Source organism: Rattus norvegicus, chromosome 10 (genome assembly GCF_036323735.1).
Source record: "Rattus norvegicus strain BN/NHsdMcwi chromosome 10, GRCr8, whole genome shotgun sequence".
NCBI classification, from domain to species: Eukaryota; Metazoa; Chordata; class Mammalia; order Rodentia; family Muridae; genus Rattus; species Rattus norvegicus.
This window is the reverse complement of record NC_086028.1, coordinates 34,253,839-34,276,029: the sequence shown is the minus strand read 5'-3', so window position 1 is coordinate 34,276,029 and position 22,191 is coordinate 34,253,839. Positions and strand designations below refer to the sequence as shown.

Below are 22,191 nucleotides of genomic sequence, written 5' to 3'. Positions count from 1 at the left end.
GGTTACCATAAGCCTTGCAGAAGCATCTTTTGATTAAGACAAACTATTCTGATATAAGAGTAACATGACATAAACACAAAGATAAAAAGGAAAAGAAAATGAGAAAAAGAATGAAAATGCACTAATATAAAAATGATGCACCCTTTGAACATTTCTTAATGTAGTTTACATATTTTTATATTGCTTATTTCTTTTTTTGCTTCTTTTTTTTAAATAAATATATTTTCCGGTTTCCGGGCAAACATCCCCCTAATCCCTCCCCCTCCCCTTCTTTAAGGGTGTTCCCCTCCCCATTATCCCCCCATTGCCGCCCTCCCCTCAACAATCACGTTCACTGGGGGTTCAGTCTTAGCAGGACCAAGGGCTTCCCCTTCCACTGGTGATCTTACTAGAATATTTATTGCTACCTATGAGGTCAGAGTCCAGGGTCAGTCCATGTATAGTCTTTAGGTAGTGGCTTAGTCCCTGGAAGCTCTGGTTGCTTGGCATTGTTGTTCATAAGGGGTATCGAGCTCCTTCAAGCTCTTCGAGTTCTTTCTCTGATTCCTTCAACGGGGGTCCCGTTCTCAGTTCAGTGGTTTGCTGCTGGCATTCGCCTCTGTATTTGCTGTATTCTGGCTGTGTCTCTCAGGAGCGATCTACATCCGGCTCCTGTCGGCCTGCACTTCTTTGCTTCATCCATCTTGTCTAATTGGGTGGCTGTATATGTATGGGCCACATGTGGGGCAGGCTCTGAATGGGTGTTCCTTCTGTGTCTGTTTTAATCTTTGCCTCTCTATTCCCTGCCAAGGGTATTCTTGTTCCCCTTTTAGAGAAGGAGTGAAGCATTCACATTTTGATCATCCGTCTTGAGTTTCATTTGTTCTAGGCATCTAGGGTTATTCAAGCATTTGGGCTAATAGCCACTTATCAATGAGTGCATACCATGTGTGTTTTTCTGTGATTGGGTTACCTCACTCAGGATGATATTTTCCAGTTCCAATCATTTGCCTATGAATTTCATAAACTCGTTGTTTTTGATAGCTGAGTAATATTCCATTGTGTAGATGTACCACATTTTCTGTATCCATTCCTCTGTTGAAGGGCATCTGGGTTCTTTCCAGCTTCTGGCTATTATAAATAAGGCTGCTATGAACATAGTGGAGCATGTGTCTTTTTTATATGTTGGGGCATCTTTTGGGTATATGCCCAAGAGAGGTATAGCTGGATCCTCAGGCAGTTCAATGTCCAATTTTCTGAGGAACCTCCAGACTGATTTCCAGAATGGTTGTACCAGTCTTTTTTGCTTCTTTTTTATTGGATATTTTTTATTTACATTTCAAATGTTATTCCATTTCCCGGTTCCCCGTCCTTAAGCCCCCTATCCTATCCTCCTCCCCTTCTTCTATAAGGGTGTTCCCCCTCCCAAACCATCCCCCTTCCTGCCTCCCTGCCCTGTCATTCCCTTACACTGGGGGTCAAACCTTGTCAGCACCAAGGGCTTCTCCTCCCATTGGTGCCCAACAAGGCCCATATGCAGCTGGAGTTATGGGTCAGTCCATGTGAACTCTTTGGGCAGTAGTTTTGTCCCTGGGAGCTCTGGTTGGTTTGTATTGTTGTTTTTATGGGGTTGCAAACCCCTTTAGCTCCTTCAATCCTTATTGCTTATTTCTTAGTGTGATAATTCTTTTTAGCTGTTTCCTCTTTTAGTCTTTAAGAGAAGATGCGATTGGCTTATATACTATTTATTATAATTAGAGCATTCTGAATTTGTATAGTTATTGTTAGCAGTGAGATTTATATCTTATAATGTTTTCTTTTTAAGAGTGCCTGTTTTTCACAGGCCACATGAAACTCAAGAAGGATGACCAAAATGAGGATGCTTCACTCCTTCTTTAAAAGGGGAACAAAAATACCCATAGGAGGGGATAGGGAGGCAAAGTTTAGAACAGAGACTGAAGGAACAGCCATTTAGAGCCTGCCCCACATGAAGCCCATACATATACAGCCACCAAACTAGATAAGATGGATGAAGCTAAGAAGTGCAGGCTGACAGGAACTGGATGTAGATTTCTCCTGAGAGACACAGCCAGAATATGTCAAATACAGAGGTGAATGCCAGCAGCAAACCACTGAACTGAGAATGGGACCCCCGTTGGAGGAATCAGAGAAAGGACTGAAAGAGCTGAAGGGGCTTGCAACTCCATAAGAACAACAATGCCAAGCAACCAGAGCTTCCAGGGACTAAGACACTACCCAAAGACTATACATGGACTGACCCTGGGCTCCAAATTCATAGGTAGCAATGAATAGCCTTGTAGGGGCCCCAGTGGAAGGGGAAACCCTTGGTCCTGCCACGGCTGGACCCCCAGTATATGGGATTGTTGGGGGGCGGTAAGGGGAGGGGTGGATGGGGAGGGGAATACCCATATAGAAGGGAAGGGGGAGGGGTTAGGGGACTGATGGCCTGGAACCCGGGAAAGGGAATAACATTTGAAATGTAAATAAGAAATACCCAGTTTAATAAAAATGGAAGAAAAAAAGATTGCCTGTTTTTTTTCAGTTTCAAGAACACGATTTAAAATTTTCTATTTGAAAGTCACTAAGGAAATATATTCTAGTAGTCTCCACCACCACCTAGGAAATTATGTCTTGACTTCTAAGAGAAAAGTATATTGGGTCCAGAATTCTTGACTCTGTGAGAAATATATAATTTTATTCAAACTTCTTTCTCCTATTCTTTGTCTCTTCCTTTTCTAAGTACCTTGCACAGAGCCCCTTTCACATCCTTGTTCCTTAGGGTATAAATCAGAGGGTTCAGCATAGGAGTAACTATGGTATAAAAGAGGGCAGCGAACTTTCCTTCACTCCCAGAATACATGTGGACAGGTTGGAGATACGTGTACATGGCTGAGCCATAAAAGAGGGAAACCACAGTAAGGTGGGACCCACAAGTCCCCAGAGCCTTTCTGCGCCCAGCTCTTGACTTGATCTTCAGCACCGCATGGGCAATGTGTGCATAGGTGCCTAGAATTAGTGCTACAGGACAGACCAAAATTATAGCCCCTGCCACAAACAAGTCAGCCTCTGTTCCCCCTGTGTCCCCACAAGCCAGCTTCAGGAGAACAAGCATCTCACAGAAGAAGTGGTTCAGGTGATGGCCACAGAGAGGTATGGTCATGATGAGGCTTGTCTGAGTCAGAGAGTTCACAAGGCCTCCCACCCAGGAGGAGATGGCCAATGTGTGGCAGAGAAGAGGGTGCATAATGCTGGTGTAGTGTAGTGGACGACACACAGCGACATAGCGGTCGAAAGCCATCACCACAAGGAGGACACACTCAGCTCCACCCAGTAAGAGCGCTATGAACAACTGGGTCATGCACCCAGCATAGCTGATCATCTGATCACTTTGGGAAAGACTGATTAGAAGCTGGGGCACAGTGCTACTGGTGAAACAGAGGTCCAGGAAGGAGAGGTGGGCAAGGAAGAAGTACATGGGTGTTTGCAGCTGAAGGTCCTGTTGAGTGAGAACAATAATGGTGATGTTGCCACAGAGGGTTAGAGAGTAGAAAATTGAAAGGAGGACCAGCAGGATAAGTTCCAGTCGAGGCCAATCTGAGAAGCCTACCAACAGGAAACCTTCTAAGCTGAGATTGAAACTTCTCATAGCCTCCTCCTTTCACAGACTGTAGAAGACAATCGATTGAATGCTTCTTATTGTGACAGACACTTAGATGCTCCAGAGCTGAAAGGAGTTGACGTCCCACTTTGCTTCACAGAGCAGTTAAAGCTAGATGAAAGCCTTCTTCTGCTCTCTCTTCCCTTCACGTCTGTTGACTCTGCATAGGTTGCATAGGCTGAAGACACAGACAGCCCCTATTCTAAATCCACCATCAGCTTGGATTCGAGGAGCAGTAAGACCTGCGGGCATGAAAGATTACCATCAAAATTTAAAACATTTTCTACAGTGGAAATGCTACACTTACATCTACAATGATCTCCTGAGAAGACCATTATTGACAGCAATATTGATTAATATTGATTAGCAATCTATGGGCTCACATTGCAGGACCAGGGCTGACAGTGATGGCTGGACCAAACTTTGATTAGACTTAATTATGTGATCTCTTTGCCCCACGTCTTTCCCTATTTAAACCTCAGTCTCACGATGAACGTGCATTCACTGGATTTCTTTGCCTGCTTCTATTCCCAGTATGATTGACTCTATAGCCTTTCTCTGCGTCCTTGTCTTCAGTTGCCTTGCTGCTATTAGTGGCTGAGTCTAGCTGTTGGTATCGAAGTGGGTAGAGCTTTTGAAGTTAAAAAAATCCACCACAGCTCACAGAATATGAATTAAAATATAATCTAAAATGTTCCATGTACACCCCAGAGTTGTAGGCTTCATATTATACTTGACCATTCAGCTCACCTCTACTCTTCAGGCCTGAGTTTTCTATTCTTAATTCTAGTCTTATTTAGTGCACAGAAGATTAGAGCAGCAGCCACGTGGTCTTTGCTAGAACCACATTCCTTTTGCCCCTTCGTTTTATGACTTAATTCGGGCTACCTAATGCTCTGGCTAGTGCATTTTCAACTCTGTAGGGGTAATACAATGCCTTCCCCACAGTCTTGACTTGAGGACTCCAGAGCACCACTGTGGAATCAGCAGCAGCAGCCCAGCATCGATACTCTGTTTCTCTTATATGTTCCTTTGCTTATTAGTCCATGAGCAAAGAGTTTCAGAAGAGTAGGAGGAAGGAGTAACCAGGATCAGTTCACCGGTTTGCCCCTGGCTGCTCATCTTCCTGCAACTTAGTGCAAATGAAGAGTATAAGAGTCTTTGAGGTCTTGCTCAAGACCAGCTGTCATCTGCCACAAAGAATTGAGAGCTTGCAGCTCCACTGTGGGGCAAATACAAACACAAATATGCATCATGAATATGTTATCACTTCCTACCCCCCCAAACCTCAGACAAGATGCTCCCTTCTCTCGAGACCTGTCTTCTTTACACAGTTTCCTCCTCTCTTCCACTATGTTGCGATTCTTTTAAATGTGCTTTTGTGCCTCTATGTACAGTGACTCTTCAGCAGTGGAGAATGGAGTGACAGTAAAACAAAATTAAAATTAAAAAGTGGCTCCTTTTCGTCATCTAAGAAGGGATGATGCATCACTTTCTTTCGAGGCATAGCAACTTTAAATAAAATTTGTTGAGTAAAACATTTGACTCTCCCCACAAAAAATCAATAGAAATTAATTTTTTTCCTGAGAAGGAAGATTAGTAACACGCTCTAAATGTAAGAAAGATATTAAAAAGTTGATTCTTTCAAAAAAGCCATGTGCTGATTTGCTGAGGTGAAACTCTAAGCAATGGAAGGTTTTATGATATTTGTACACAGATCTTTTACCTAAGTTTCAGTCTCAGCTTAGAAGGTTTCGTGTTGGTGATTTTATCCCAAGATGCCTTGTTCTTTAATTCTCTTATGCAGGAAACAGTGACACTATTTTTCTTTCCTGATAGTTGGTTATCTTTGGAGGCATGGTTAGATTTTTATGTGTTTGGACATGGTAAGCTAAGTCAGTTCTTCTATTAATTCTGTTACTGTTCTGCTTTTGCTTTTGTGTCTTGAGTGTCTCCTCTTTATATTATCATGCCACTCATAAATGCAGAGGTTACTTTTTATTTCTTTGTCCTGGGGGAACTGGATATGTATTGTAGAAGGACAGAAAGGGACCCACATCCCACATCGTATGTAACCATTAACTGAATGTAGGCAAGGATTTTTTTCATGAGTACTTCAAAATGTAAATGCATAGAGGAGAACTTTGATGTTGGTCTTGGCTTTTTTTAAAAGGTATTGCAGCAAACACAAAAACTAGCAACGGTGAAACACACCATGGACTGTGGGAAATAATGATGTCCCCAGGTAGGTTCTTCAGTTGTGACCAGTGGGACAACCTGGTTCAGGCTGTTGATAGTGTGAAAGGTATGCTTACACAGGTGTCAGGGGAGGGGGACAGAGAATAAGTGGACAATTTCCATAAACATTACTATGAGTAAGATTGCTCCAAAATAATATCTACTTTAACAATCGTAAGAAAAAAATGAACATTTAAACAAGAAAATAAGGAATGAGAAATACTTTCTATGCTAAACAACAAATAAAGATACTTTACTTCTAAATAATTTGCCTTGTAAGAAACATCAACAGAAGTAGTTTGAAGAAAAACAAAGTGAAGCGGATGTACATGAAGTAAAGAGCAAGAAGAGTAAGTACCGGTGAAGTCAATTTTATTTGTCTGGTTTTTTATTTAATTAAGAGATAATCACATCATTTACTCCCTCTCTCTCCTCCTTTCTTCTCCTCTCTTACTTGTCATCAACACCTTCCCAAATTCATGGCCTCTTTTGTCATATATCCATATAAATAAAAACATATACATATAATCTACTGAGTCTGTTTGGTGCTATCAGTGTGTAACATGTTTCTAGGGGTGACCATGTGATATTGGATAACCTATAGGACCCATCACTTGGTGTTATATAACCGATCAGGGGCCTTATTCTTGGGGAAGACTAATTCTACTTTATTTAGCAGTTGTTAAACCCTTCACTTAGGGGAGGATCTTGTGAAATTTCCCTCATCTATGCTGTCATGTAAACACTTTTAGGCAGCCATGTTGTTGATATTTTATGGTCATAGCTAGAAAGCACAATCCAAATGCATAGTTCCTGATCCTCGGGCTTTGATCATCTTTCTACCTCCTCTCCCATGATATGCCCTTAGCATTTGGGGCAGGTATTGCGTTGTAGGTATATTGATTGGGAAAGGGCACTACATGGTCAATTGTTCTCTGAATTTTGAAAGATAATCTAGGACTGCTGATAAGATGACAATGAATTCTGCTTCCTTGGAATCTAGTCTTTTTTAAAAGATCTGTCTGTCTGCCTGTCTGTCTGTCTATCTACTTTACATGAGTACACTGTAGCTGTCTTCAGATGTACTAGAAGAGAGAACATCAGATCCTATTGCAGAGTGTGGTGAGCCACCATGTGGTTGTTGGGCATTGAACACAGGACCTTTGGAAGAGCAGTCAGTGCTCTTAACTGCTGAGTCATCTCTCCAGCCAGAATCCAATCTTTTACTTGGCATCTGCAGTCCGAAGACTATACAATGTTGGAACCTTTTCTCTCCCTGATCCATCAGATTGACTTTTTTCTTCCTACCTGAGGCATTGGGCCCTCCCCTGCATGACTGCTTATGTGTATATTGTTTGACAAATATATCCCGATTTCTAATCCTCAGGGTCTTTCTGCGAATTGGCTGACTTGCAGGAACACAATATCCAAGCCCATCTGTAGTGCCATAATGGTTTTCACTCAAGACTGCCTAGTGACTTCCTACATTCAGCATGATTCACCTCGCTCTCTTTGCACTGCTCATGTACCTCAGGATCCAATTGCTGGAGTTATGACATCTTTACAATTTTTAATACATCTTCCCCCTTCACTAGTAGCTGGGGTCTGACTCATGTCCACATATGATAATCAAGACATTAAAATTACCCCTGAGAAACATTTCCATTCTCAAATGGGAACTATAATTTACTGATCATATGAGTAGATCTGGCCTCTAGTACACCTCACACATTATTTCTTTTATTTCAGCCCCTTATTAAACATAGACTCATTACTTATACAATATAAACTGCATTCAGTTTCCCCTCCCTCTCTCCTCCCAGTTCCTCCTCACCTCCTCTCCTATCCAATCCAGATTCACTTCCCCTCTGTCTCTCACTAATAGCAGGCTTCTAAAAGATAACAGTAAAACATAGCAAAATGGAATATAGTTAGATAAAATAAAAACCATTATATTGAAGTTGAACAAGACAAGCCAAAAGAAAAATAAGAAATCCCCAAGAGAAGGCACAAGAATCAGAGATCTACTCATTCACACATTTAGGAGTCCCATTAAAATACTGACTGAATCCTATGATATATATTCTGAGGACCTGGTGCAGACCTGTGTGAACCCTGTGATTGCTGATTCAGTCACTGTGAGTTCATATGAGCTTTGCTCAGTTGTCAAACATTATTTCTACTTCTACAGTTTAACCAACATATGTTTTGACTATGGTCACAATGACTCAGGGCCCAGGCAGAAATGAGCCTTCCTATGGGAGCTGGGTGCATGTGGGTGAGAGGTGGTAGAGAGGATGCTTTAGAAAGCATATGGAGGTACAAAGGCCTCCTTCCAACTGATGAGTCTCTAAACATGGAGGAAAATGGATGTTTTCCAGTGTTCTATCCCTCAAGCAGAGGCCATTGCTTGAAAAATACCCTGTCTTGTTTATTGGTGAAGGCAGAGGTGACAGTCAGCAGATATAACTGATTCCAGATGATGCATGTGTCAATCCCATCCATCCCTGGATGTTACAAGTTATTATCTCCCAACTTCACATTTACTGAGCAGTCTGCACCATCACACAGAGTACTGGCTACTATACAAATTCCTGGCTGTAGAACCTCGACTAAACATCTAAAATCAAAGGAGAGTGAAACTGAGAAGCCATCTTTTGAAGTCGTTCCTGAGAAACAGGTGTTTCTAATGGAGCACTAGAATCTGAAAAGAGAACTTCTAAAGATAGCTGGGATCATTTGCATCAGGGTGAAAACATGCGTCCTATGGAAAATGCCACATTGTCACCTTGCTCTTTTCTTACATGCACAACCCAGAACAGCTGAGCACATTTACAGGAAGGTGAATGTGACTCACCAAGGAACACTTGAAAAAAACGAAGGAAGCTTGCTAAAAGCAGCTTGTTGGCAGAGGAAGTGATATGCAGGCAACTTTAAGGCTTCCTGTTCCCTCAAAGGGTATAAGATTCCTGTCTAGGATACTCTAAAATGTTTCTGCATAGATGAAAGATTGTATTTGTGATTTGGTGCATTCCAGTAAGTACTCTCTACTTCCATAATCTTACGTATATTTTAAAATTTGACTCCTGCCACTGACCTGTTTGGCACACAGACGTTTGCGTTGTATTACAAAAGCCAGGGATTACCTACGCTCAAATTCCTGGGTGTATTTTCAATATGTCTGTGTATGATATTAAAGAATAGCCAACTTCTGTGTCAGTATGTTTAAATCATTTTCTTACAGGATGCAACTTTATATCTTTCAGTCAACTCCACTAATTAAATTCTATTGCTTGACTGTACTGGGACTAAAATCTAGCTATGCAATTCCGTCTTCTCTCTGAGCAAATGTAGTTCCACAAATTCCTTCCTAACCTAACTTTGTTGTTTGATCATGTGCTCTTGGAGTGGAATATAGTCTTACTTTCTGTCATTATACCTGTAGTTGTGGCTTTTTAAATTGTGTTTGGGAGATTAATATCATTAGTGAACTTAACTAGGGGTTAAAACATCATCCAACTACACATATGTTACAGTTGTTTAGCTTGGCCTTCGTGTGGGACTCCTAACAGTGGGAGCAGGGACTGGTTCTGACTGCTACCAGCCTTTTGAAACCTTTTCCTTCTATTGGATTGCCTCATCTAGCCTAAGTCGGAGAGGATGCACCTAGTCTTACTGCAACTTGAGATGCCAGCACTGTTAGATATCCTCTCCTTTTCTGAAGAGAAATGGAGGAGGAATGGATGGGGAACAGGCTGAAAGACTGGAGAAGAAGGAGAGGAAATTGTAGTTGGGAGATACACACACACACACACACACACACACACACACACACACACACACATCCTTCAACCATTCTCCAGTCATTGCCTGATCTGGCTGCTGTTTCTTCTACACTATATATCTCAGGGTTTTCCATAGTATCCTGAGAGTCTTTAGGAAGATCTCCTGCAAGGCTTGTCTATCAAATATCCAGTAGCAACCCACTCAAATTTCTACTATAGAAAACAAACAGAGTACAGTCAACATAATTGACATTCAAAGACTGAAATAAAAAAATGTCTTGTTTTCGTTGTGACTGCCTCAGTCTGGAAGAAATCCCCCCCTTTAACTACACCTCCAAGAAATTATGATTTATTTCAATAACTCTGACAGATCCTCTACTCTGTCATTTGGGTCTGGTGTTTGGAATTTCTTTGGATATCAAAGCTTTGGTACATGTTATCTACCATAGATGAATGCTAATTGTACAGTGTAATATTTTCTATAGTTTAACTGTGTATCCTGAGTAGTTTGCCCAGTCAGTGCTTACCTGGAGTTCAAAGTCTCCAACAATTCTGTTGACTACAAAGGAGGAGTGATGCCCACCAGTGATTAGTGACAGCTACTGAGGTTCTCTTTGATCTTGATCCCACCTTTGTTGGGAAGGACTCAGGTCAGAGCTTCTGTCTCAATGAAATCATGGCAGTCAGTGTTCTTCCCTCAGTAGCACAGAGTGCTGCTGCTGCGTGCTTTCATCAGAGATGAAAGCAAGGATGGTGGAGAATATCACCTGCCTTCTGATCACCAAACTATGCCGGCATAGTGTGGCAACATTTCTTGACTATGCATTCATATATATGTTCTTTGGTGACAATGGTATGGGGAGTGAATTGTCGAGTGTATGTGGTCTTGGAGACCTCTGGGACCCATTGCTCCAATTACAATGAATAGACAGTCCCTCTAAGATCTGCCCTGCAGTCCTCAGGTCTCTATTCCCCATGCTCTGCCAGACCAATCTGACTTACTCGTTATTTTCAAAATACAACTTCTTACTTGCTCATGGGACTCTGTAGCCTGGGATACATTCTACCTTTTACTGTGACCCCCTTCCTACTAGACTTTCACCAATCAGACCGAATGCCATGTCTCACGTGAGGCCTGGCATGTTCATGACATCTCTAATATGTTTCTTCTCTGTACCTTCCATGGGATGCTCATATATCCCCAGATCTGTTTGAAAATAGAAATATATTCAACTTATATTTATTTCCTTGCTTCTGAGTACAATACTTTCTGAAAAAATGTGTAATATATTAATATTTATTGCTTTGTATCTTATTTTTATTTCTAATAGTCTTACAAATTTATATATTCACTTAAAATAATGTACAGAAAAAATAATACTCTTTTCATACTAGGGTAAATAAAAAGTCAATACACAGTGTTTCCTATAGTCACTTAAAAACACACTATGACTGAAGGGAATAGCTTTGCTATTACTAGTCTTGTGACTTGCCATGCTTGAGCCTTAGTTTCCCATCTGTAAGATGATGGCACTGTGCTCTATCTTGTGCCACTGCTTTTAGATTCCTGCCATATGTCATATGGTCATTCAGCGATAGTATTAAGGTAATATTAATTTTTTGGCCTTCACTCTGACTGAAAGAAACACAAAAAATATTATCTTTGATCCTAAGAAAGTTCATAAACAAAGGAAAAGAGAAGCTCAGTCTGAAAGCAGGGAAAACATGTTAAGGCTTTCCTCCTTTTTGGTGGACCAGTGGGTTTTGTGGGTCTACTAACAGAAGTATGGGTGAAGACTTAGCTACAGAAGCCGGGATGACTCAAAATTAGATGGGTAAGAGAAAGTCCACATCAATGAGGGTGAAAGCTTCGGCCCATAACACAGCTCATAGGCAACTCCATAGGTTCTGGCATCTATCTGCTCTCCGCACGCTGGCTAGTCAGAGTTCCCCTCAGCAACTGCTGACTCCGGGTAAGGCTCTCTTTTGGACTCTTTTCATTATATCTGGGCCAGCCTGCAGTCGTTGCTGCCCACATTCAGGACTGATCTTAATAGACACAACCAGAACTTTACAACTCTCCTAAATGTTTCTCAATCCAATCAAGATTAACAACTGTCAAAGAAGCCTTAAAAATCCATAAAATGTCTCCAGGTAGAATATGGTTATGATTTTTATTAGTTTTGCATAATGGGATGTTTTGGAGAAACTGATAGATTTTTTTTAAATATATGAGAGTTTTGTTTATAGTATAATGAGCACACAATGATTTTAATAGCTTTAGTAAGATGTAATTAAGCACATCAAGGGGGCTTGGCTCAGTGGACAACAGTATTACTGTGCAAATGTAGGGTTCCAAGACACTCAGAATCCACATAGAAGCTAGACAGGTATGGTGACCAAGTACATCTCCCAACTGGGTACAGAGTTTGGGCTGACATCTGAGGTCTTTTAGATACTGTCCAGGTCCTTCTGGCTTTTAGAGTGTTTGTTAAGAAGTAGGGTGTAATTCCAATAGATCTGCCTTTATATGTTAATATTCTTTCTTTGTTCTGTAGTTTAATGTTTTGATTGTCATGTGGTGGGAAGATTTTCTCTTCTGGTCCAATATATTTGTTGTTCTGTAAGCTTCCTGTGTGTTTATAGGCAACTCTTTCTTTAGGTTGGGGAGATTTTCTTCTGTGCTTTTGATAAAAGTATTTTCTGGGCCTTGGAGCTGGGAATCTTTTCCTTCAATTCCCATTATTGTTATATTTGGTCTTTTAATAGTGACCCAGATTTTCTGGATGTTATGTGTCAGGAACTTTTTATATTTACCATTTTCTTTGATTGATGAATTGGTTTCTTCTATTTTATCTTCTACACCTGAGATTCGCTTCCATTTCTTGTATTCTGTTGATGATTTTTATTTTCTGCTCTATTTCATAGGTTTTCCATCTCCAGGATTCCCTGAGTTTGTGTTTTCTTCATTGATTCTATTTCCATTTTCAGTTCTTGAACTGCTTTATCAATTTCCTCCGTCCATTTAATTGTATTTTCCTGTATTTCTCTAAGGGATTTTTTTTCATTTACTCTTCAAAGGCTTCTATCATTTTCATAAGATTGGATTTAAAGTCATTTTCTTGTGTTTCAGCTGTGTTGGGATAACTAGGGCTTTCTGTTGTAGGATAGCTGGGAAGTGAGGTCAGAAAATAGAGTCCAGGGGTTTAGTGCAGTTTCAGGCTGCTGGGTGTGCTTTAAGAGGACTTCCTGTTTTACCCTTAATAATTAGTTCAGTATCCTCAAGGCTACTTCCTCACCAAATGAAGTCATAACCCTTGCTGTGCTGTCTGGTGGACACTGTTCTTAGGGGAATCAGACCTGACAAACAGCGTAGTCCACCTGTGCAGACATAAGAGAGAGCACATGGGAAGTGTCTTGGAAATGAAAAAGCCTGCATCAACTCTACCACGTGATGTTGAGTTTGTATCCTATGACTTTTCGGAACTTCAGAACTATTTTTAATAGTTCTTTTGGTGAACTTTTAAAGCTTTTTATTTACATAAAGTGCTGTCATATTCCCATAGTAACAATTTGGTTTTTCTCATATTTAGTTTGGATGAACTTTAATTTATTTTTCTTGCTTGACTGCTCTCACTAAGACTTCCAGTACTATGTTCAGTAAAAGTTGTGAAAGGAGCCATCATTGACTTGTTCTAGATTTGGAGAGGAAACTTTTTTTTCCATTCAATACCCAATATGTATACTTAAGATGTATGACTTATTATGTTGGGGTACATTTCTCTAGCTAATTTATTCAGACATTTTTATCTTAAAGAACTCATGAATTTTATAGTTTTTTATGAATTGAAAGCATATATTTTCTTTAAATTATTTTTTCTCGAAAATAGATTCTTCTCTCTTACACTGCATGCTAACCACAACTTCTTTTCCACACATTTTTCCCATCTCCCCCAACTTTTCCCTTCTTCCCTAGATCCACTCCTCCTTTGTTTCACTTCAGAAAAGAGCAGGCCTCCAGGAGACAACAACCAAACATGACAAAACAAGATACAATAAGACAAGGCAAAGGCCCTCATATGCAGGCTGGACAAGCCAACCCAATAAAGGCATCATCATATGCTTTTTGGTTCTTTGTTTCAATGGTGTGTGTCATGTGATTGATGTATATTGATCCATTCTTGCATTTTGGGGAATCATATTTATGTCATGGTGGATCTACATTTTAATGTACCATTGGATTTGATTTGCTACTGTCATATTGAAAATGTTTGTGCTTATGTTCATCAGCGATATTGGGCTATGATTTTGTTTGTTCGGTGTGTGTGTGCGTGCGTGTATGTATGTGTGTGTGTGTGTGTGTGTGTGTGTGTGTGTGTTTATCTAGTTTTGTTATCAGGGTAATTCTGGGCTTGCAGAATGAATCTGGAAGAATTTTCTGCTTTTCATTTTTTCTGGAATAATCAAGGGATGTTCGATGTTGGTTCATTATTAAGTTTGGTAGAATTTAACAGTAAGCCATCTGGTACTGGGTAATTCCTTGGTGAGATTCTTTTAAAATTACTTATTTAATCTCGTTGATGGCTATTGATCTGATAAATCTTTACATTTCCTTATGATTCAGTCATGCTAAGCTGAGTATATTCAAGGATCCATCCACTTCCTTTAGGTCATCGAGCTCATTGGTTTATTGTTTCTCATAGTGATTTCTTTTTTTCCATTTCCAGTGTCATCTGGAATAGGTTTAATTTTTTAGAGTTCTCTTTCTCTGATTTCTAGCCAAGGATTTGTCAATTTTGTTTTCTTTAATAACCAGGTTTTCATTTTGTTGATCACTTCTATATATGTATGATCATATATAGAGTGACTATATGTATGTATATATGTGTGTGTGACATGCATATAGATACAATGTACATGTAATATGTGATATGACATATGTGCAACTTGTATATATATAATGTGTATATATAACATATCTAAAATTATAAAGACATATATATGTAATCTTTATACAAAACTCTCTATAAAGTGTTGAAACTGCAAATGAGAAAAAACATACATTCATCTAACATTGGCTTAATTATCTTAATATGATTATCTCAGGTTGCATTCATTTTTCTGCATTTTTTGCTCTTTGTGGCTAAAAATCCTTTAGCTACTCTCATAAATGAGAAGGTTCATGGAAGGTTCATGGATACCCAGGGATTAGAGGTTTCTATGAAAATGAAAACTCCATCCCACAAGATATAAATTGCAAAAGCAATGGCTGTGTGTGCCCTGCTGTACCAATTTTTTTAAAAATCAGTTTTGCTATTTTCTACTGATCACCTTTTATTCACCGCATGCCAAATAAGAGAGTAGTGCGTTAGACACAAAACTTTAGTCTTCCTTTCTCTATTAGGTATTTTATATATATATATATATATATATATATATATATATATATATATATATATAGTGTTCAAATGCTGACCTTTCGTTTAGTGCTTAGGTAACTGAAAGTAAGCCATGCCAAAACTGCTTAAACTTCACTGCCTTAGCCAGTGAAACTAATGAAGTCAGGAGAGGGAACATACCCATTTAAAATGTTGAGGAACTAATTGTGACAATGTACATTCTTCAGCATAGATCTTTTGACACGAAAGATTCAAGAAGTGGGAATGTACATTCAGTTCATGTGAGGAGCAAAAACATTCCCTCTGGTGGCAGAATGTCCCCAATGCAGAAGAATGCAGAAGACAGGACAGAATAGAGCAAGGAGAATATGTGATGCACTTTCCGCTCGGGTTTGGTTTCCCTCACAATTATATTCCTTTCCAAGTTCACTGCTCTATGATTAAGCTTTGACTCTCAAGACTGGCTGGACATACATCTCAGTGATACAGCGATTTCCTAGTATGAAGATCACTAGTTTCAATACCCAGGCCTTGGGGGAAAACTGGGATGAGGAGGAGATCCTTTCTCAGAAAAAGAGAACCATGAAGTGCAATTATATGGGTTGGATTAGGGTTACAAAATCTGTCCCAGTTTCATGATATGTATACCCAGGTAAGTAAATTTTTAAAAACTGTAAAGCTTAGTTTAATTATGGATTACCAGAGAGTATATTTATATTCTCACAATTATTTGTATAAAAATATTTCAAAGACTACATAAGTAGCAATTGCCATTGGAAGAAAGACTTTTATCCAGCCTGAAAGATACTAAAACTTTAAAGCTTATTTACAAGGACATCTACACTTTTGTCTGAACTCTCATTTAAGTTCACGAAATGAAGCAGGTGTGGTAGTGTCTGAAGACTTGCTGGTCCCCACACTTCTTCACTGTCTCATCTCTGACCTTACTCCTAGGTTACTCTACCTTTCCTTTTTGTTATAAGCTTTCTCAATGCTTAATTTTTTCCTATCATTTCTATTCTCTTCTTTCCTCAATGGAAGCATCTTCACCATGGTAACAAACAAACTTGTGGCCCATCTGACTATATATCAATGCTTTCATTTGGTTCCATTCTACTGGTTTTGTATTTTCTTTAATTTGAATGAAATCATATTTAAAACTCTACAGGTCTGAGTACCTACTTCTGTCCACAGTCCCCTTTTATTTCTGTAGTAACAGGAACTAAAAGGCTTAAAAGGCTGAGGTGATCTGAGAACTTAAACCCTGAGGAATGAGAGGATGCTGAACTAGTTAGGAAACAGTGTGATGAGCAATGTTCTATGCTTATGGGCAAAGTGCCATCTACATGACATTCATTTGGGAATCACTGGCTTTGGAAAGGGGTGTAACATTCAATTCACTCTTCAACCACACTCAGAAATTCCCACACACCTGTGCTATTCTCTGCACGAGGTGAGAATACACCATCTCCTCAAATGTTCTTGTGCAGTGTTTGAGATAAGGCAACTTTTACTCCTTTCTTGCAAGGACTGTAGACATTAACATACAAAGCAGTTAAGAAGATCTTGATTTCCAGCTCCCAACAAAGAAAGCAACCGAATTCTGAGACGTACTGTAGGCTTTTTCTTTATCTGTAAAAGGGTAGACTTAAGGATATGAGAGCTATCACAGAAAGTTGTAGTGGTCCTGTATTTTTTCTCCTACTCTTGGCCTGTGCTCCTCCCTAGCACCTTCCACAGAGCGCCCTTCACATCCTTGTTCCTCAGGGTATAGATCAAAGGGTTGAGCATGGGAGTCACTATAGTATAAAAAAGGGCAACAAACTTTCCATCACTCTCAGAATAACTACCCTTGGGTTGCAAGTATGTGTAAATGGCTGAGCCATAAAACAGGGAAACCACCAGGAGGTGGGACCCACATGTCCCAAAAGCCTTTCTGCGGCCAGCCATTGACTTTACCTTCAATACTGCTCTAGCAATGTGTCCATAGGAGCCAAGAATTAATGTTGCAGGGAAGACCAAGATTATGGCTCTGGCCACAAACATCTTGGCCTCTGTATCTCCTGTGTCCTTGCAGGCTAACTTGAGGAGCACAGGCATCTCACAGAAGAAATGATTTAGTCGGCGTCCACAGAGCGGTATGGTCATCATGAGTCCTGTTTGAATCAGAGAGTTCAAGAAGCCTCCTACCCAGGAAGCAATGGCCAATGCCTGGCAGAGAACAGGGTGCATGATGGTCGTGTAGTGCAGTGGACGACACACAGCAGCATAGCGGTCAAAAGCCATCACCACCAGGAGCACACACTCAGTGGATCCCAGAGCAAGAGATATAAACAGCTGGGCCACACACCTTCCATAGCTGATGATCCTGTCAAGTCCATGCAGGTTGATCAGGAGCTGGGGCACGGTGCTGGTGGTGTAGCAGAGGTCCAGGAAGGAGAGGTGTGAGAGGAAGAAGTACATGGGGGTGTGTAATCGAAGGTCCATTCGGGAGAGAGCTATGATGGCGGTGTTGCCAAAGAGAGTTAGGGAGTAGACAATTGAAATAAAAACAAAAAGGATGAGTTCCAGCTGAGGCCAATCTGAAAAGCCCACCAAAATGAATCTCTCTTCTAAAGTGGCATTGAAACTGTCCATAGCCTTTTATGTGCAGAATCAGCAATGGGTAACTTAGTGTGCACTATGAAGATCAGGAATTTATAACATTCCCTAAACCAGGCACTTTGATTTCCATATTGCTGCTCAGTTACATCTGTTGAATAGTCTTTCTCCCATTATTATAGAGATCAGTGGATTAGAATGATATAGCATTTGTTTGAACTTTAGCCCTACTGCCTGAGTGTTGCAGAACTCTAGTCATGTTTGTCAATTCCTTGAATCTGATGCTTCCTTTTGTGAAAGTAGAGGTGATATCTTGCCTGGATAACTAAACAGATGTTGGTATCCAAATGTACTAACATGGAATTTGTGTTTTAAAGATCAAATGTAGGGCTGGTGTTTGTCTTGCCAATAGGGTATTTAGTTGTGATTTCAAGTACTTCAAAAGTTAAGTAAAATAAATGAAAATTCAACATGCAAAAATTCACATGGAATTCTGTGTATTCTCTTTTGGCCTCCATGAGGCACAGTGTTGCTGTCAATTAAGTCCCAGGGCTAAGCAGGCAGAGATGACATGTTCGTCCCCTTCTGCACATCTGTCACCTTCTGCTCAGTGTATGTGATTTGAACACTAATTTGCAGAGCTTTGGTCACACCATTGCCACCTGACTTAAGAAGAGTGGAGCTCTGTAGTTTTAAGGGACAATCACTCATAACCAATTTGTTTTTCTTCATGACTCATCATGCTTGCAATGTATGGCATTTTTTAAATCAACTTTTCAACCACCTTCAGACTTCCCAGGAGCAGTTGTTCTCAACTCTCCATTCCAAAGTTCTTGGCATCAGTATAATCTAGAATTTATTGCTTTCAATGAAAATCTTTCTCATCTCTTTATTCCTCAAAAGTTTCTGGGTTTCTAGGCACCATACAACACGGTGAGTTAAAGAAGACATGGCATCCCTTATAGCATGCTAACGTTAATAATATTAACAAGTGCTATGCTACTGTTACTTTCATCCAGGGCATATAGAAGATGTATATAGCTTTGTTTAGTGTGAAATGGATGATTTTTCTCTTCAATATAGTCTCATGAAATGTAATTAACCATGAATACACTTTGATGAATTATAGCAGTAGAATATGTGTAACATTCCTTACCGTGAAGGGTTAATAGTTCTTGTGGTAAACACATGAAAAGTATATGAAAGTCTTCATCACAAAGAAAGAAATCAGTGTTGACAGACGTCCCACCTCTGCTTAATATGAGAACTTGTGCCAAGTTTATATAATGCTTTTTATTAAATCTGTATTAGAAGGTCACTAATGGCACCATGCTCATTCCATGCTGCAAGGTATGTATTGGAGTACCACACTACAGCCTTTTTGAAAAAGAATGGAGAAAATGTAAATTATAAACATAAAGTGTTAGTATACATGCTTCTCTAATCAATGCAAGTAAGATAGATTTAATGGGGACTAAGTGCTGTGATGCATTTTTAAATTTTGAGAGATGTGTTGTATGCACTTTTAATACTTGTGTGTCTTACCAATGTTCTTTAAGGACCACCCAACTGGATCTGATGAATTTACTCAGCAGATCACAGTGCACATTGGAGGCATAAAAGTCTCTCAAGAAACATTCCTGGGTGAATTAATGAATGTGTTCCATATCCTGGTATTGTGAAGGAAACACATGAATATCTCAGGCATATTTACTATGCAATAATAATGAATTAGCAATATCCTGTTCTCATTTATGGTATGCTAGATCCTGGTCACTCATGTTGTACACACTAATCTCAATTATATTTATATTATCATATAGACACTCTTAACATACCTACAATTCAACAAAATATCAAAGAATTATTATATGAAAATTCCTGGAAATCTGATCCCCAAAGCTTTAACACAATGTAACCAAGAGCTACAGACATTAAGCAGCTTCAACAGCCTATGAAATAACACTGAACAGGCAAAGTTGAAGTGAGGTTTAAAACCTCAGCTGGACAGAGATAGAACTGAGAGGACCGTTCAACGATTATTTATGTTATGAGTAGAAACGAGAAAGTGACCCTGGAGTAGTGTCCAAAGAGTCAGTGTGAATATGTAGTGTCCCTTTGACCAATGGATTTTAACAAATCCAAGCGAAGATTCGATAATATTCTGGTTCAGAACCTAAAAAAGGCCCCTTAGTTTGGGAGGAAACCCAAAGGTAATTTCTCTTCATGTGAAGCATTCTCAAACCAAACTTGCTGAATAAAGGCCTGAGCAAGAGTCTTCATGGGAATTTCTCTCTTTGACTCACTGATATATCATGTCAACTATTTTCTCGATAATATTTTTAGTCTTCCATTTTCTTATGAATCTAGCTATGAAAAATGCAGGTTCTTATAGTTTCCCTGACAAAACTCAGTTTAGGAAGTTGGACTATTTCAGACTTAAGTACCTAGAGTAATGACCAACGCATGAGAGTGCTTGATATACCCCTGAGCTGACAGGGATAGACTGATTCCAGATTTGAATGGGTCCTTAGGCATGAAGCACTGCCATTGTGTCTGTCTTGTGTAGACAGTCAGGTGCAGACACAGCCTTGTTTACTTGGAATCTGGTCTTGTATTTGGAGTCTAGTGTGCAGTGAGAGTCTCAACACCATGCTGACTGTAGCTTAACATTTCTTCATCTCTGCTCCACTGTACTGACTTTCCTCAGCCTCACCAACACTCAGTCCTGCTTCTGTTTGTGAGAAAGGATCTGAGGTTCTGATCTGCATGACTCTAGAGAATAGTCTGATCTTCACAACAACAGCCTTGCTGTCTGAAGTGAAATTCTAAGTCACATCTGAAACTGATGCTAGTGATGGTCTGCGTCTAGTACAGCTTACCTCCCTCTCCCTGTGTACCTATTACTTAGGTACCATTTTTTGCACTAATGATAACTTCCTCTATCTCACAGAGCTTTTCTCTACTCTTTCTCAGGCTTTGATGGGCAAGTTAGGCTCATTGTATCTATACTGGGAAATCATAAATAAAAATATCCTGTGAGCCTTTTCTAGTTTTCAACATTAGATTCAAATTTATTCAATATGAACTTACATAGGTCCTTCCCATCATTTATACTTCCATATCTCATAGCCCAGGCAAAGATTCGATTGTGGTAGCACTAGTTCAGGGACTGAGCAGCTCTGAGGGTTACCGGGGCAGTCCAGTGTCTGTGGATAAGAGGTGAGGAAGACACAAATAACAGATTATATTCAGTCAAAGATCGAAAATAATGGAAAATAGCGACATGTAAGTGCGAGTGAAGCTGACCACTTAAAATTTCTATCTCACTTCATATTGCTTAAATATTGTATTTCATTGAAGAAGAAAATGACATTTATCTGAACCATTCATGATGGCTTCTGTTTCCATCCCATCTATCCACTACTTTCCTACAACTGCATCCCTAAACAAAATATGATGTCTGACGTCAGACAGAATGCAGTGTATTAAGGAAGTCCTTGGTAGAAGGTTGCTTTAAAACTCTGATAACAGACCAAAGGACAATAAGGTTTACAAAGCATATAAGCATTGTAGATATGGAACAGATGATTTAAATAGTGTTTTTAGATTAGAAAACAAGTGTGTAAATTCTTTAAAAGAAGCACACAGAAAACACACCCCCTTTGCTTTGTTCTTAAAAGGTCCAGACTTAACCCACTGGTGACATTTCCAAGAAGGCAGGTTGTGGCTGAGTGTGAGCAGATCTTAAAAAGGACGAACTGATCTAAAACTACAGTGCTGCTCACTTAGAGCTGAAGATTTGATCAGAAAACTGTAAAACAGTCCTACAGGCATTGGCTGATGCACTGCGATGTTGGAGACTACGTCTCAGCCCCGATCTTTGTTTTGTAGGTCTTTTAAAAGTTTATTTTTTGTAGCAAATCTCTTTGGGCCACACAAACACTCTTGACATTTACATTCTTGATTTTTGGCTACAGCAAGGCCAGTGGATATCTGTGTTCAGCTTTCTGTGTGTTTGTGTGCTTGACTGTGTGCATGGGCAAAGGTGTCCATACGTAGTCTCCATAACCAGTTTATGGATCAGGATTCATGATTGAATTTCTCTTCTAATAGCACGTGTTGTTTCATGTTTCATGCCAGTCCACTAATTTAATATTGTCAGGCTGCAGTGGGACACTATTCAAACTGCAACATTCAATCTTCTATCTGAGCAAGGGGTGGGTGGGAGATTCTGAGGAATTCTTTTCTAATTGCCTTTCCTGTTCATTGAATTTTACAGTCAAGTCTAAGTCCAATTCTTTCTATCATACCACACAGGAAGCTCTGTCCCCCATATTTGGGCTATTAACTTACTATCAAACAATTTCAGGTACCAGACCAGCCTCCTGCCCCACATGTTCAGCTACAGGAGCAATAAATCTCTGATCAGGATATTGTCCTCCACACTAGAACCATGGCACCCCAGGCTGTTCCAAAGGTGTTTTCCAGGGTGATCTTCAATACTGGG

At 39.8% G+C, this 22,191-nt stretch overlaps 2 protein-coding genes across 4 annotated transcripts; both read right to left on the bottom strand.

Moving 5' to 3' along the window:
- Window positions 1-2,499: 2,499 nt before the first annotated feature.
- Or2y14 (olfactory receptor family 2 subfamily Y member 14) lies at window positions 2,500-20,891 on the bottom strand. Of its 2 annotated transcripts, XM_008767693.3 has the most exons (2): window positions 20,775-20,891; window positions 2,500-3,900 (listed from the first exon to the last, which is right to left on the bottom strand). In XM_008767693.3, exon 2 carries the CDS (start codon window positions 3,644-3,646, stop codon window positions 2,714-2,716), a length of 933 nt encoding a protein of 310 aa, XP_008765915.1. In that variant the 5' UTR covers window positions 3,647-3,900; window positions 20,775-20,891; the 3' UTR covers window positions 2,500-2,713. The 2 variants fall into 2 exon arrangements, with proteins under 2 accessions (XP_008765915.1, NP_001001094.1); NM_001001094.1 differs by lacking the exon at window positions 20,775-20,891 and having other exon boundaries at window positions 2,714-3,646.
- On the bottom strand, window positions 16,578-20,882 carry Or2y1 (olfactory receptor family 2 subfamily Y member 1). 2 transcript variants are annotated; one of them, XM_039086529.2, is made up of 2 exons: window positions 20,775-20,882; window positions 16,578-17,578 (listed from the first exon to the last, which is right to left on the bottom strand). In XM_039086529.2, the coding sequence occupies exons 1-2, from the start codon at window positions 20,809-20,811 to the stop codon at window positions 16,782-16,784; spliced, it is 834 nt and encodes a 277-aa protein (XP_038942457.1). In that variant the 5' UTR covers window positions 20,812-20,882; the 3' UTR covers window positions 16,578-16,781. The 2 variants fall into 2 exon arrangements, with proteins under 2 accessions (XP_038942457.1, NP_001001093.1); NM_001001093.1 differs by lacking the exon at window positions 20,775-20,882 and having other exon boundaries at window positions 16,782-17,717.
- Window positions 20,892-22,191: the final 1,300 nt, after the last annotated feature.

Coding starts and splice junctions, on each gene's coding strand:
- Or2y14 (XM_008767693.3), bottom strand. CDS start 3,646: ATGAGAAGTTTCAATCTCAGCTTAGAAGGTTTCCTGTTGGTAGGCTTC.
- Or2y1 (NM_001001093.1), bottom strand. CDS start 17,717: ATGGACAGTTTCAATGCCACTTTAGAAGAGAGATTCATTTTGGTGGGC.